Source organism: Somniosus microcephalus, chromosome 1 (genome assembly GCF_052327205.1).
Source record: "Somniosus microcephalus isolate GS21.2 chromosome 1, FLI_Smic_1.0, whole genome shotgun sequence".
Classification (NCBI taxonomy): Eukaryota; Metazoa; Chordata; class Chondrichthyes; order Squaliformes; family Somniosidae; genus Somniosus; species Somniosus microcephalus.
In genome coordinates this window covers 83,024,112-83,039,985 of record NC_140987.1, presented here as the reverse complement: position 1 = coordinate 83,039,985, position 15,874 = coordinate 83,024,112, and the positions used below count along the sequence as shown (strand labels likewise).

The 15,874-nt window shown below is 44.3% G+C and overlaps 1 protein-coding gene across 12 annotated transcripts in view; it reads right to left on the bottom strand.

Moving 5' to 3' along the window:
* LOC147124203 (FSD1-like protein) overlaps positions 1–15,874 on the bottom strand; it is a 93,568-nt gene that overhangs the window by 66,536 nt on the left and 11,158 nt on the right. For 8 of the 12 annotated variants that reach the window (XM_085983771.1, XM_085983838.1, XM_085983777.1 and 5 more), the window contains exon 2: positions 447–2,981. The exons of the other annotated variants lie outside the window; for them this stretch is intronic. In XM_085983771.1, coding sequence (XP_085839897.1) covers positions 447–599 — 153 coding nt within the window. In that variant the 5' untranslated portion in view covers positions 600–2,981. The remainder of the gene's footprint in view (positions 1–446; positions 2,982–15,874) is intronic. 12 annotated transcript variants of the gene reach the window in all.

The window sequence follows — 15,874 nt, the reverse complement described above, 5'->3', positions numbered from 1 at the left end:
GGAGGCTCTATTGGTGTTATGGATGCCTCCATACTCGGAACACACGAGGCTGAGAGAGATGCATGAGCTGATGCATACACTTCTAAATTCTTCTGGGCTACCTCTAACGATCGAGCCGTAGCGACGACTGTTTTTAAAACTAACGAGTCATTCTCGAGAAGTCTCTGTCTAATATAATTAGATCGGAGGCTAGATATAAAAGAATCGCAGATGGCTTCTTCCTGATACAATATGGCAGAGACAGCCTTGTAGTTGCAATCCTTAGCCAAAGCCTTAAGGTCCTGCAGGAAATCATCCAGGGATTCCTCGGGTAATTGCCTGCGAGTAGACAAAAGATACCTGGCGTATACTTCGTTAACTGACGTAAGGTACTGGGCCTTAAGGGCTGCGAGGGCCTCTTCATATGTAGTAATATCTTCAATTATAGAGTAAGTTTGATGACTTACCAAGTTGGTTAAAAGACCCAACTTGTTAACCGTCGGATCGGCGAACGATGCGATGAAGTGTTCAAAACATCGAAGCCAATGCGTAAATTTCTTCGACGCGTCTGCCGAATGGGGATCGATATCCAAACGTTCTGGTTTCAAAAATCGATCCATCTTCCAAAAGTTGTTACTTAATAAAATTGATGTGCCGAATAACGGTCTGAATCCAAGAGGTTAAGGCTTAAAACTCAAGGCTTTTATTAAGAACATAACATCAAATTAACATAGGGCAACCATCATTCATCACCGACCCAGCCCTTATGAGTAAAACCCAGCTCTTATAAGTAAGACTCCCACCAATCCGAAGGATCCAGAGGGGCAGGGCTAGGGAGGAGCAAATGGTTACACCTGTAGAACATTCCAGATATTAACAAGTACAACAACAACAGCCAATACAAATGCCAGAACACAAATTTATTTCATCACACAAGGACAGGTTGGAGAACGCAGGGCTGTGCCTGGCAGGGTGACTAGAGTCGGGGACCTACTCGATGGCGGAGGAGCGGGCTGGATGGCGCCAGAGGAGCTGGCGCGGCGCATGTCGTGGGACGACGTCCGGCTCGCGGTCGATGCCATCGGGGCGGTGAAAGCAATGCTGCCCCCCGGCGCCACAAGGTGCGTCGAGGCGGCTCGGGCACGTGGGGAGATCCTGTCCGAGCTTACTCCCGTTCGGATGGAATTCCTTATCGGCGCCTTGCCCCGAGACTCCCCTCGGGGATCGGCGCCTCACAACTTGAGCCGTCTCGAGGAAATACCCTCCGTGCTTTTTCACTCTGCGCGGAGGGGTTTCCTGTACGGGCTGCTCTTGCACACCTTCCACTTTGCCATCTTCGCCTGCCGTCCGGACACGCCGTGGCGTGCCGTTTTACCTCCGGACGGAGGCGGAGGTCCCCAATGGGGGGCTCTCTATGCGGGAGTCCTCCCTTGTTCTATCGGGGATTTGGCCTGGAGGGTGTTGCACAGAGCAGTTCCGTGCAATAGATTTTTAAGTAGGTTTACGGACTCCCAGACCGCCTGTTTGTTTTGCGGTCTGGAGGAGTCCGTCTTTCACGTTTACACGGGGTGCGAGAGGTTGCAGCCCCTCTTCCATTTTTTGAGGGGGCTGCTCCTCAAATTTTGGTTGCACTTCAGTCCCACGCTCCTGATCTACGGTCACCCCGTGCGGAGGGGAGCGGGCGGGTTGGAGGACCTCCTCGTGGGCCTGCTCCTGGGCCTGGCCAAGAAAGCCATCAATTGGTCCTGGCAGCGGGCGAGCGAGGGGGTCGTCCGACCGGATTGCCTCCCCCTCTTCCGTGGCCATGTTCGCGCCCGGGTGGCCCTAGAGATGGAGCACGCGGTGTCCGCCGGCACGCTCGAGCTTTTTCGTGACCGGTGGGCGCCGCGGGGACTGGAGTGCATAATTAATCTGGGCAACCAAATTTTAATTTGATTGGTGGAGGGCTCTTTAAAAGGGTTATTGGTCTTTTTTGTTAGTTAATTTGTGCACTTGTTTTTTTGGTCGAATGAAAAGAGAGGACAGGTTGGAGAAGCTGGATTTGTTTTCATTAGAGCAAAGGAGGTTGAGGGGTGATTTGATGGAGGTGTACAAGATTATGACGGGTTTGGATAGGCTAGACGGGGAAAGGCTGTTTCCACTAGTTAATGGTACAAGGACTAGGGGACTCAGATTTAAGATTTTGGGCTAGAGATACAGGGGAGACGTGAGGAAAAACCTTTTTACGCAGCGAGTGGTGAGGACCTGGAACTCGCTGCCGACGGAAGTGGTGGAAGCGGAGACACTCAATGTTTTTCAGGGGAGACTGGACACACTTGAGGGAAATAAACTTGCAGGGCTACGGGGATAGAGCGGGGGAATGGGACTGACTGGATTGCTCTACAGAGAGCCAGCATGGACTTGATGGGCCGAATTATTATTTTTTTTATTCGCTTGTGGGTTCTGGGCGTCGCTGGCAAGGCCAGCATTTATTGCCCATCCCTAGTTGCCCTCGGGAAGGTGGTGGTGAGCCGCTTTCTTGAACCGCTGCAGTCAGTGTGATAAAGGTACTCCCACAGTGCTGTTAGGTCAGAAGTTCCAGGATTTTGACCCAGCGACGATAAAGGATCGGTGATATACTTCGAAGTCAGGATGGTGTGTGACTTGGAGGTGATGGTGTTCCCATGCGCCTGCTGCCCTTGTCCTTCTAGGTGGAAGAGGTCGCGGGTTTGGGAGGTGCTGCCGCCGAAGAGGCCTTGGCGAGTTGCTGCAGTGCATCTTGTAGATGGTACACACTGCAGTCATGATACGCCAGTGGTGGAGGGAGTGAATGTTTAAGGTGGTGGATGGGGTGCCAATCAAACAGGCTGCATTGTCCTGGATGGTGTCGAGCTTCTTGAGTGTTGTTGCAGCTGCACTCATCCAGGCAAGTGGAGAGTATTCCATCACACTCCTGACTTGTGCCTTGTAGATGGTGGAAACGCTTTGGGGAGTCAGAAGTTGAAACACTCGCCACAGAATACCTAGAGTCATAACGGCAAAGAATGAGGCTATGTTATGACGCTAACCCAGTATGTAAAAAGCCCCAACAAGGGAGGATTCGCTATTGGATCTAGTAATGGGGAATGAACCAGAGCAGATAAGAGAAGTAAAAGCTGGGGAATATCTAGGTAATAGTGACCATAATATAATAGGCTTTAAGATAATAATTGAGAAGGACACAGGTATGACAAAGACCAGGGTAATTGATTGTAGAAAAGCTGATTTTAAGGGGCTGAGAATAGCAATTGGGAAAATAAAATGGACAACAGTATTGGCAAACAATGATATGGAACAGCAATGGGAAACATTTAAAACGGCGTTCAACAGAGTCCAGGAAAAATATAATCCGTTAATAAACAAGAACAAGCTAAACACTAATGAGACACCGTGGATGAATAAAGCCATAAGGGAAAAATTGAGGGTAAGGAAAGAGGCATACATTAAGTACATGGACAGAGCATGATAAGGGAGAATATGAAGGGATTAGGAGAGAAAAAAAAACAATTAGGAAGGCAAAGAGGAACTATGAAATTAAATTATCAAGGAACATAAAACAAAATAGTAAAATATTTTACAGGCACATAAATAAAAAAAGGAAGGTCGGGATGGGAACAGGGCCACTAAGGGATGGAGATGATAATACTGCAGGCAGCAACAGAGAGATGGCAGAAATATTAAATAATTGCTTTGCTTCAGTATTTACCAGGGAGCTAGAACAGGTGGAGATGACATCGGATGATGAGATTAGTAATGAGTTAACTGCATTTAAAATAAAATGAGGAGATATACTAAATAAACGAAACGAAACTCGGGGAGGATAAAAACCCTGGTCCAGACAGATTACATCCACGCATTTTAAAAGAATCTAGGGAAGAAATAGCAGAGATATTACTACATATATTTAGTAATTTTTTAGAAAAAGGTATAGTGCCAGAGGACTGGCAGATAGCTAACATAATACCTATATTTAAGAAGGGAGATAAAACATGTCCAGGGAACTATAGGTCAGTCAGCTTAACATCGGTGGTAGGAAAAATAATGAAATTCCTACTAAAGGAGAATAGAACATCTAGAAACCAAAAATAATATAAGTCAGCATGGATTTCATGCTTGACCAACCTAATTGAATTTTTTGAAGAGGTAACAGAGAGAGTAGACAAGGGTAATGCAGTAGATGTAATTTATCTAGATTTTCAAAAGGCCTTCAATAAGATACCACATAACAGACTAATGAATGTCAGGGAATGCGGAGTCAGGGGACAAGTAGCAGAATGGATAGTTAGCTGGCTTCAAGACAGAAAGGGTAAAGGGTAGCTATTCAGCGTGGCAGAATGTGGGAAGTGGTGTTCTACAAGGATCGGTGCTGGGCCCACTGTTGTTCACAATTTATATTAACGATTTAGACTTTGGAATCAAAAATACAATTTCTAAATTTGCAGACAACACCAAATTGTGGGGCATAGCCAATAGCGAGGAGGACTGCAATAAATTACAAGACGACATTAATAAACTCACAGAATGGGCATATAATTGACAAATGAAATTCAACACAGATAAATGTGAGGTATCAATTTTGGTATAGGGAGGTCACATATTACTTGGAAAATAAGAATCTAAATGGGGTAGAGGAGCAAAAGGATCTAGGAGTACAAATACACAAAGTATCGACACAGGTTAACAAGGCCATAAAAAAGCAAACCAAGCACTAGGGTTTATTTCTAGAGGGATAGAATTGAAAAATAGTGAAGTTATGCTAAACTTGTATCGAACCTTGGTTAGACCACATTTGGAGTACTGTGTGCAATTCTGGTTGGCATATTATAAAAAGGATATAGAGGCACTGGAGAGGGTGCAGAGAAGATTTACAAGGATGATACCAGAAATGCAAGGGTACACCTATCAGGAATGAACAGGCTGGGTCTCTTTTCTCCTGAAAAGAGAAGGCCGAGGGGTGACCTAATGGAGGTCTTTAAAATCATGAAAGATTTTGATAGAGTAGATACAGAGAGTGTGTTTCCACTTGTGGGGAAGAGCAAAACTAGAGGCCATCAATATAAAATAGTCACCAAGAAATCAAATAGGAAATTCAGAAGGAACTTCTTTACCCAGAGAGTGGGGAGAATGTGGAACTTGCTACCACAGGGAGTGGTTGAAGCGAACAGTATAGATGCATTTAAGGAGCGGTTAGATAAGCATGAGGGAGAAGGGAATAGAGGGTTATGCTGATAGGGTTAGAGGAGGAAAGATGGGAGGAGGCTCGAGTGGAACATAAACACCGGCATGGACTGGTTGGGCCAAATGGCCTGTTTGTGCTGTATATCCAATACAATCCTATGTAATCGGATAAAACAAAACTGAGAGGAGCAAGGAACTGAAGGAAAAAGTCATGTGCAGTGCACTCAATTTGTCTGTATGCAGTCAATTCATATTACATAACTATTTGGCTATAGAAGTTATGTTCACTTATGAACTGTAATTCTAAAAATACAAGTTGCCTCATCTTAGTTTTAATTAGCTGTGTTTTGGCAGACTTGGACGGATATGTAGCATGCTGTAGTGAAGAATGATAAATATGTAATGTTGACCGAATTTAGGCATTTGTCTGCAATTTACAATTAAAATTGTTTCATCACAGATGTAGTCAACATGAGTAAATGGATAAATTTATTTTTTATTAAAAATTGGAAAGAATCACACCCATCATAATGAAGTGTTGAGAGAGACTGGTCCTGGCTCACATCAAAGCCAGTGTTCCCGCCTCTCTTGACCAACACCAGTTTGCCTATCGTGCAAACAGATCAACGGAGGATGCAATCACAACTGCTCTACACTGAATCACTTAAGACGGTAAAGAGACCGACATCAGAATGCTGTTCATAGACTACAGCTCAGCATTCAACACTATCGTCCCCAACAAGCTGGCCACCAAACTCCACACTCTTGGCCTGAACACTTCCCTCTGCAACTGGACCCTGGACTTCCTAACAAACAGACCCCAGTCTGTCAAATTAGGTAACCACACCTCTCTCCCCTGCCCCCCCCCGACCCTGAACACGGGGGCCCCACAAGGATGTGTGCTGAGACCCCTCCTCTACTCCCTCTTCACCCACGACTGTGTGGCTGTTCATGGTTCCAACACCATCATCAAGTTTGCGGATGATACCACAGTGGTAGGCCAGATCACCAACAACGATGAGTCAGCCTACAGGGAGGAGGTCCAGCATCTCGTGAAGTGGTGCGCCGATAACAACCTGGCCCTCAACATCAAGAAAACCAAAGAAATCATTGTGGACTTCAGGAAGTCTAAAGGCAGAAGTCACACCCCCATCCAGATCCATGGGGCTGTGGTGGAAAGGGTGGACAGCTTTAAGTTCCTCAGAGTCCACATCACGGAAGACCTCTCCTGGTCCCTCAATACCTCCTCTCTGGTGAAGAAGGTCCAGCAGTGCCTATATTTCCTAAGGAGGCTAAAGGGATGTAACCTGTCACCCCTGATCCTCTCTAACTTTTACCGCTGCACAATAGAGAGCATCCTGACAAACTGTATCACAGTATGGTATGGCAGCTGTAGCTACTATGACCGGAAAGCCCTGCAGCAGGTAGTCAAAACTGCCCAATGCATTACCGGCACCCGGCTACCGACCATAGAGCACATATACCAGAAACGCTGTTTACGGAGGTCACGGACCATCATCAAAGACCTTACCCACCCCAGCCACAGTCTGTTCGCCCTCCTGCCATCTGGGAGACGCTACAGATGCATTCACACCCGAACGACCAGGTTTAGGAACAGCTTCTTTCCCAGGGCTGTCATCCTACTGAACTCCACAAATAAACTCTAAAGCCTGCACATCTGCCAATGCACTTTATTATGTTTATGTTAATGTATTACAAGCCAAATGAATGTTGAATGTTTAAATGTCTTAATCTAAATGTACACTCTCGGGAGCTGCAAGCCTACATTTCGTTGTACTGCACTTGTGCACTAACAATGACAATAAAGTTGATTATTATTAATTAGACAAAAATAATTGCTAAAGCTTTGAAGAATAATAAACTAAATGATTTTAGAGGATCACCATATGAACCCCCTAAAAAAATAAGTTTCTACAAAAAAATAAAATAAGGATGCTGATCTTAATTCTAAGAACAATGAACATGGACATAAATGCCTAAAGGACGCTGAACAGCGCTCATTGCTGTTGAGTAATCACGCTGTTTCTGACGGTCTCCCCACTAAGGACAATCAGCTAAGTCAGCCTCAATAGTTTCAGTCCGGTACCTCCAATGTCACCAGTGCCAAATATTTATACAAAATTAATAAATAATAAAAGGGGAAGTAAACCATAATTGTTCAGAACCTTTTAATATACAAAGTGCCCCTGATGCCATTTTCCCTCAAACAGATGTACTCATGGAGCGTAGCTAACGTTCACTGCAACTTGAAATGTTAATGGGCCAAAAATTCAGGTCGGGGGCTTCCCGCAGGTGCAAGCCCCTGATCTGCACTCACCCTGCGCGCTGACATCTGAAGCCCGGGCCTGCTTGCATTTCCTGTGACAGGCCCGGTTCAGATGTCAGCGCGCAGTGCTTACCTGATCCAGCGACGTAGTTAGTGCGATGTGCCGGCTGGGATCAGGTGAGCACTGTACAACCAATCAGGGGAGGGGAAGGTTCATTCATGAGTTTGAGAGTAAGAACTGTCAAACTCATGAAAACTACAGGGGCCCAAAACACTATTTAAACTTTAAATAAAAATTAAAAAAAATCCCAACCATTAAATTAAGTATAAATAAGTTAAAAAAAATTTAAACAATTTTTTTTTTTTTTTTTAATAAAAAGGGTCTAAAACTAAACTTACCTTATTGTAGATTCTTTAAAATAATAAACCTGTGGGGAAAAAAGTTCGAAATTACACTAAAACACCACTTACCTGTAAAAATAAATACTTACGTGTGCTTTTTACAAGCGTAAAGACCGGAGGCCTTTACACATGCGCAAATCCCCCAAAACAGAGGAAATCCAAGACGCACGTGCTGCCCCCTACAGCGCACGCGCTAGCCTCTTCAACTCTTGGGTTGGAGGAGAGGAAATGCCGGTTTTCAGCGCATGCGCTGTGCATGCTGAAAACAGGCATTTCCTCCGGCCAGACGCGTGAGTACCCCTTCCGTACTCACGTGTTTGGGGAGGAATTTCTGCCCCAGTAATTTTACTTCAAGGAAAATTAAACTCTTCAGAATTAACAAATGACTATGAGGATATATTGGACCAGGGAACTTCCCATTCTCTCTGCCTTTTTATTTAACCATGAGAGGTTCTTAAAGCAGTAATCAGGAGAAGTTAATGAGAGAGTGAAGAATTCAGAACTTTCCAGTCAAAAACTAAACTAAATGTTGCATTACTGACAACCTTAAGCCTCAATGTGTAGTTAATCCATGTGTACACAAACCCCTGTATAAGTGATTCAGGCGCATGCAAGTTGAAGATCATTTTGAAATCTCCCTTTTTAAAAATGACATTCCAATCCATTTTAATGCAAGTCTATTAACACTTCATATTAAACCAGAGAAAATATTCAATTACTGACAATCACATAACTTCAGATCATTCGCAACATTAAAAGTAATTGAAAAACTGTTCTTTGGGACATTATGATTTAAGAAATCATGTGGACCAACAGGATTACTGAACCTTGTGGGATTGGATACCCAACCCAAAAAAGTTCACAGAGGAACCCAGATTCCTGGAAATGTTTGACAATCAAAACATTTTTACAACTCAAAACTCTGCATTCAGGAATTTGTAAATAATCAAAAGCAATGGCATTACTGGTGTGCTATTTCAACCTCAATTAACAGTAATACACAATTACATCAGTCAACTGGGACTGCTGATGAGAAGATTGATGACCTATCTGCAGATCTTAAGATGATTAAACCGCTATTGCTTCTCATCTACACAAAAGGACTTGGATACGGAGATTAGTTTCTTGACAGCATGGAAATAGAAGAGCAACACAGACAATGCAACAAAAGTATTTAGATCAGTGTTGAATTGGGCAGACAGATGGCAAGTGAAATTTAACACTGACAGAGGCCATATTACACATGTGGGGCATGAGTATACAACAAATTGAATAAAATTAGCACAGAAGATTCAAAAGAGCCCAGGAGTAACAGCGGAAACATTACTCTTCGTGCCAAATGAAAAGCCTAGAATATATATACCACACAGTAAGACTACAAGTCTAAGGATTTGCAATGAATTAGGCAAGCCACATGGAGAATATCCTGTTCAGTTTTTGGTCATCATGAAACAAAAAAAGATGCCGTCCCCACCACTTAAAACATCGATGTTTAAAACAGGCAGTCACTTATATTGGCCAAAATGCCAAAACCACTTGCAATAATAGAATCATAGTATGACACAGCACAGGAGGGAGCTATTCGGCCCATTGTGCCTATACCAGCTCTTTTGAAAGAGCTATACAATAGATATAGGCTTCAGGATGACAGGCAGGATGATGAAATGGGCAGAAATATGGCTGATGAAGTTCAATGCTGAGAAATGTGAAGTGATGCACTTTGGGAGGACCAATATGGAAAGACAGTACACTATAAATGGCACGATTTTGAAAAGTGTAGATGAGCAGACAGACCTTGGTGTCCATATACACAAATCTTTAAAAGGTGACATGGTAAGTTGATAAGGTGGTTAAAAGAGCATATGGGTTACTTGGGTTTAGAAATAGAGGAATAGAATATAAATGCAAAGAAATCATGCTAGAACTTTATAAATCACTGGTTAGGCCTCAGCTGGAGTATTGTGGACAATTCTGGGCACCACACTTCAGGAAAGATGTAAAGGCCTTGGAAAAGGTTCAGAAGACATTTACCAGGAATGAGGGACTTCAGTTAAGAAAAGACTTGTATTTATATAGCAATTTTCACGACCACCAGACGTCTCAAAGCGCTTTACAGCCAATGAAGTACTTTTTGAAGTGGAGTCACTGTTGTAATGTGGGAAATGCGGCAGCCAATTTGCACACAGCAAGCTCCCACAAACAGCAATGTGATAATGACCAGATAACCTATTTTTGTTATGTTGGTTGAGGGATAAATATTGGCCAGGACACCGGGGATAACTCCCCTGCTCTTCTTTGAAATACAGCCATGGGATCTTTTACATCCACCCGAGAGCAGATGGGGCCTCGGTTTAACGTCTCATCCGAAAGACGGCACATCCGACAGTGCAGCACACCCTCAGCACTGCACTGGAGTGTCAACCTAGCTTTTTTATGTGCTCAAGTCCCTGGAGTGGGACTTGAACCCACAACCTTCTGACTCAAACGAGTGTGCTACCAACTGAGCCACAGCTGACCTAATAGAGGTTTTCAAGATGATGAGAGGTTTTGATCGAGTAGAAAGAGAAAAACTATTCCCTCTGGCAAGTGGGTTAATAACCAGAGGTCATAGATTCAAATCATTGGCAAATTGTGTTTAACTAACTTAGAGGTAACAGAGAGTGGATGAGGGCAGTGCAGTTGATGTTGTGTATATGGGCTTTCAAAAGGCATTTGATAACAGTACCACATATTAGGCTTGTTAGCAAAATTGGAGCCCATGGGATAAAAGGGGAAGTAGCAGCATAGATATAAAATTGGCTAAGGAATAGAAAACAAGAGTTGTGGTGAATGGTTGTTTTTCAGACTAGCGGGTGGTATACAGTGGAGTTCCCCAAGGTTCTGTAGTAGGACCACTGCGGTTTTCCATATACAGTACATTAATGACTTGGACTTGGGGGTACAGGCCACAATTTCAAAATTTGCAGATGTGTAAAACTTGGAAGTGTAGTAAACAATGGGAAAGATAGTGATAGACTTCAAGAAGACAGACATGCTGGTGGAATGGGCAGACACATGGCAGATGAAATTCAATGCAGAAAAATGTGCGGTAATACATTTTAGTAGGAAGAATGAGACAATACATGCTAAATGGTACAATTTTAAAGGGGGTGCAAAGATCGAGAACTGGGGGTTCTTGTGCACAAATCTTGAAGGTGGTAGGGCAGGTTTAACAAAGCAGTTAATAAAGCATATGGGATCTTGGGATTTATACATAGGAGGCACAGAGTACAAAAGCCAGGAAGTTATGTTAAATCTATATGCATTAGTTTGGCCCCAGCTGGAGTTTAAAAAAAAAATTTATTCATGGGATGTGGGCATTGCAGGCAAGGCCAGCATTTATTGCCCATCCCTAATTTCCCTCGAGAAGGTGGTAGTGAGCCACCTTCCTGAACTGCTGCAGTCCGTATGGTGAAGGTACTCCTACAGTGCTAAGAGGGAGGGAGTTCCAGGATTTTGACCCAGCGATGATGAAGGAATGGTGATATATTTCCAAGTCAGAATGGTGTGATTTGGAGGGGAACTTGCAGGTGGTGGTGTTCTCATGCACCTGCTGCCCTTGTCCTTCTAGGTGGTAGAGGTTTGGGAGGTGCTGTTGAAGAAGTCTTGGCGAGTTGCTGAAATGCATCTTGTAGATGGTACACACTGCAGCCACGATGTGCTGCTGGTGGAGGGAGTGAATGTTTAAGGTGGTGGATGGGGTGCCAATCAAGCGGGCTGCTTTGTCCTGGATGGTGTCGAGCTTCTTGAGTGTTGTTGGAGCTGCACTCATTCAGGCAAGTGGAGAGTATTCCATCACACCCCTGACGTGTGCATTGTAGATGGTGGAAAGGCTTTGGGGAGTCAGGAAGTGAGTTGCTCACCGCAGAATACCCAGCCTCTGACCTGCTCTGGTTGCCACAGTATTTGTGTGACTAGTCCAGTCAAGTTTCTGGTTAATGGTGACCCCCAGGATGATGATGGTGGGGGGAATTCGCCGATGGTAAGTCACTGTCTTGTTGGAGATGGTCATTGCCTGGCATTTGTGCGGCACAAATGTTACTTGCCACTTATCAGTCCAAGCCTGAATGTTGTCCAGGTCTTGCTGCATCTGGGCACAGACTGTTTCATTATCTGAGGAGTTGTGAATGGAATTGAACACAGTACAATCATCAACGCACATCCCCACTTCTGACCTTATGACGGAGGGAAGGTCATTGATGAAGCAGCTGAAGATGGTTGGGCCTAGGACACTGCCCTGAGGAAGTCCTGCAGCGATGTCCTGGGGCAGAGATGATTGGCCTCCAACCACCACAACCATCTTCCTTTGTTTTAGGTAGGATTCCAGCCAGTGAAGAGTGTTCCCCCCTCCCCCCCAATTCCCATTGACTTCAATTTTACTGGGGCTCCTTGATGCCACACTTGCTCAAATGCTGCCTTGTTGCCAAAGGCAGTCACTCTCACCTCACTTCTGGAATTCAGCTCCTTTGTCCATGCCTGGACCAAGGCTGTAATGAGGTCAGGAGCCAAGTGGTTCTGGCGAAACGCAAACTGCGCATTGGTAACCAAGTTATTGGTGAGTAAGTGCCACTTAATAGCACTGTCGATGGACACCTTCCATCACTTTGCTAATGATTGCGAGTAGGCTGACGGAGCAGTAGTTGGCCGGATTGGATTTGTCCTGCTTTTTGTGGACAGGACATACCTGGGCAATTTTCCACATTGTCAGGTAGCTGACAGTGTTGTAGCTGTATTGGAACAGCTTGACTAGAGGCAGAGTTAGTTCTGGAACACAAGTCTTGAGCACTAAGCCGGGATGTTATCAGGGCCCACAGCATTTGCTGTATCCAATGTGCTCAGCTGTTTCTTGATATCACGTGGAGTGAATCGAATTGGCTGAAGGCTGGCTTCTGTGATGGTGGGGAGCTCAGGAGGAGGCCGAGGTAGATCATCCACTCGGCACTTCTGGCTGAAGATGGTTGCAAACGCTTCAGCCTTGTCTTTTGCACTCACATGCTGGGATCTGCCATCATTGAGGATGGTGATATTCATAGAGCCTCCACTTTCCATTAGTTAACTATCTACCACCATTCACGACAGGACTGCAGAGCTTTGATCTGATCCGTTGGTTGTGGGATCGCTTAGCTCTGTCTATAGCAGGGGTGGGCAATTATTTGGGTTAGAGGGCCACTAACAAGTTTTGGTGAGCTGTTGAGGGCCCCACACAATGAATTGTGTTAACAACAGATACCATTAAAATTTATTATGGCATTTATTGTATAAGGAACCATTCATGTCGTTTCCACTTAAAAGTATTATCAACATGCTAACAAACATGATACAGATTTACAAGTCACGTTGAAATGTGCACGGTCTGTTTATTACAAATGGTCTAAATTCATTCTTATAGTGGAAACTGAGATATCAATTCCGGTTCCACTAGCGATTCTAAACAAGGTACAAGGCACAATGAAGGATAAAATCATTTATACAACCATTAAAAATTACATATGATAAAGCTACTTTGATGCCTTTGAAACCTCGCTAAGAAATAATTAGGTGACTCGGAAAATGATTTATACCACAAATGGCGTCCCAGATCAGCCATCAAATTGGGCTTGTTCATTGACAACGTACTATCACTCCTGAGAAATGCCAAGATGCCTCTAGAGTTTGCGAGCTTTCACTTGAGAATGGGCACAAGTAATGCACCATTATAATACACATTTCTTCCCAGAGTGCTCTATTTATTACAGGGACTGGCCAACGACAAATCTCTACAACCCTTTTCCAGTCGTGACAAACTTAATTGTTCATGGTATGGGGGAAAAGGGCTTAAATTAAAAACCATGAGATGCTATGTCCAATATACCCAGGTCCATTTAGTTATGCCTCCACTATGCTGATTAACTGGGATAATATTAAAACAAGTGAATAATTATGCAAGAATTAATAACCCCACTAACAAACAGTCATTGGACAGAGCAAAGTGTTAAATTTGAAACAGGCCCACCCAATGTTGATCACCACTCCCACTTCTACTCTCCCAATAATTTATAAACATAAATTCACATAGTAGACAGGTACTATCTTAAATACACAAAATGTAGCGTAAAATAGTTAAATCTTCCGTTACTAAATCAATGAAATGATCAATCGATTATATGTTGTACTGAAATATACCATTTAACTGTAGTGTAATTGGTGGGATTGATTTGATTTAATTTCAATTAATTAAAAGGGTAAGTCATGGCAGGACAGCCCGGCCACGTGGTATGCTCCTCCTGCGATATGTGGGAACTCAGGGACACTTCCTGTGTCCCTGACAACTATGTGTGCAGGAAGTGTATCCAGCTGCAGCTACTGGCAGACCGCATCGCAGCGCTGGAGCTGCAATTGGATGCATACCGGACCATTCGCGAGGCTGAGGACGTCGTGAATAACACGTTTAATCAGTTGGTCACACCGCAGGTAAAGGCTGGACAGGCAGAAAGGGAAGGGGTGACCAACAGACAGAGTACTAGACGCAGTCAGGGGTCCCCTGTAGACATCCCACTCTCAAACAGATACACCACTTTGAGTACTGTTGGGGGGGATGGCTTTTCAGAGGAAGGCAGCAGCAGCCAACTTCCTGGCACCAGGGGTGGCTCTGCTGCACAGGACGGGAGGAAAAAGGGTAGATCTATAGTAATACGGGATTCTATTGTAAGGGGAATAGATAGGCGTTTCTGCGGCCGCAAACGAGACTCCAGGATGGTGTGTTGCCTCCCTGGTGCAAGGGTCAAGGATGTCTCAGAGCGGCTGCAGAACATTTTGGAAGGGGAGGGTGAACAGCCAGTTGTCGTGGTGCATATAGGTACCAACGATATAGGTAAAAAACAGGATGTGGTCCTAAAAGCTGAATATAGGGAGTTAGGAGGTAAATTAAAAAATAGGACCTCAAAAAGGTAGTAATCTCAGGATTGCTACCAGTGCCACGTGCTAGTCAGAGTAGAAATAGAAGGATATTTCAGATGAATACGTGGCTAGAGGAATGGTACGAGGGGGAGGGATTCAAATTCCTGGGACATTGGAACCGGTTCTGGGGGAGGTGGGATCGGTTCAAACCAGACGGTTTGCACCTGGGCAGGGCCGGGACCGATGTCCTAGGGGGAGCGTTTGCTAGTGCTCTGGGGGAGGGTTTAAACTAAAATGGCAGGGAGTTGGGAACCTGAGCAGGGAGACAGAGGAAAGGGAAACAAGGATTAAAGCAAAAGATAGGAAGGAGGAAAACAAAAGTGGCAGTCAGAGAAATCAACGGTTTAAATCAAACATGGCCACAGTAAATAATAATTCAATAGGTCTAAGAGCGTTAAAAAAACAAGCCTGAAGGCTTTGTGTCTTAATGCGAGGAGCATTCGTAATAAGGTGGATGAATTAGCTGCGCAAATAGAGGTAAACAAATATGATTTGATTGGGATTACAGAAACATGGCTCCAGGGTGGCCAAGGCTGGGAACTCAACATCCAGGGGTATTCAATATTCAGGAAAGATAGGCAAAAAGGAAAAGGAGGTGGGGTAGCATTGCTGGTTAAAGAGATTAACACAATAGTAAGGAAGGATATTAGCTCTGATGATGTGGAATCTCTATGGGTAGAACTGAGAAATACCAAGGGGCAGAAAACGTTAGTGGGAGTGGTATATAGACCTCCAAACAGTAATGCGGAGGTTGGGGATGGCATTAAAAGGGAAATTAGAGAAGCATGCAATAAGGGCACAGCAGTCATCATGGGTGACTTTAATCTACATATAGATTGGGCTAACCAAATTAGTAACAATACTGTGGAGGAGCAGTTCCTGGAGTGTTTACGGGATGGTTTCCTGGACTAATATGTCGAGGAGCCAACCAGAGATCAGGCCATCTTAGACTGGGTATTATGTAACGAGAAAGGATTAATTAGCAATCTTGTTGTACGAGGCCCCTTGGGTCGGAGCGATCATAATAAGATAGAA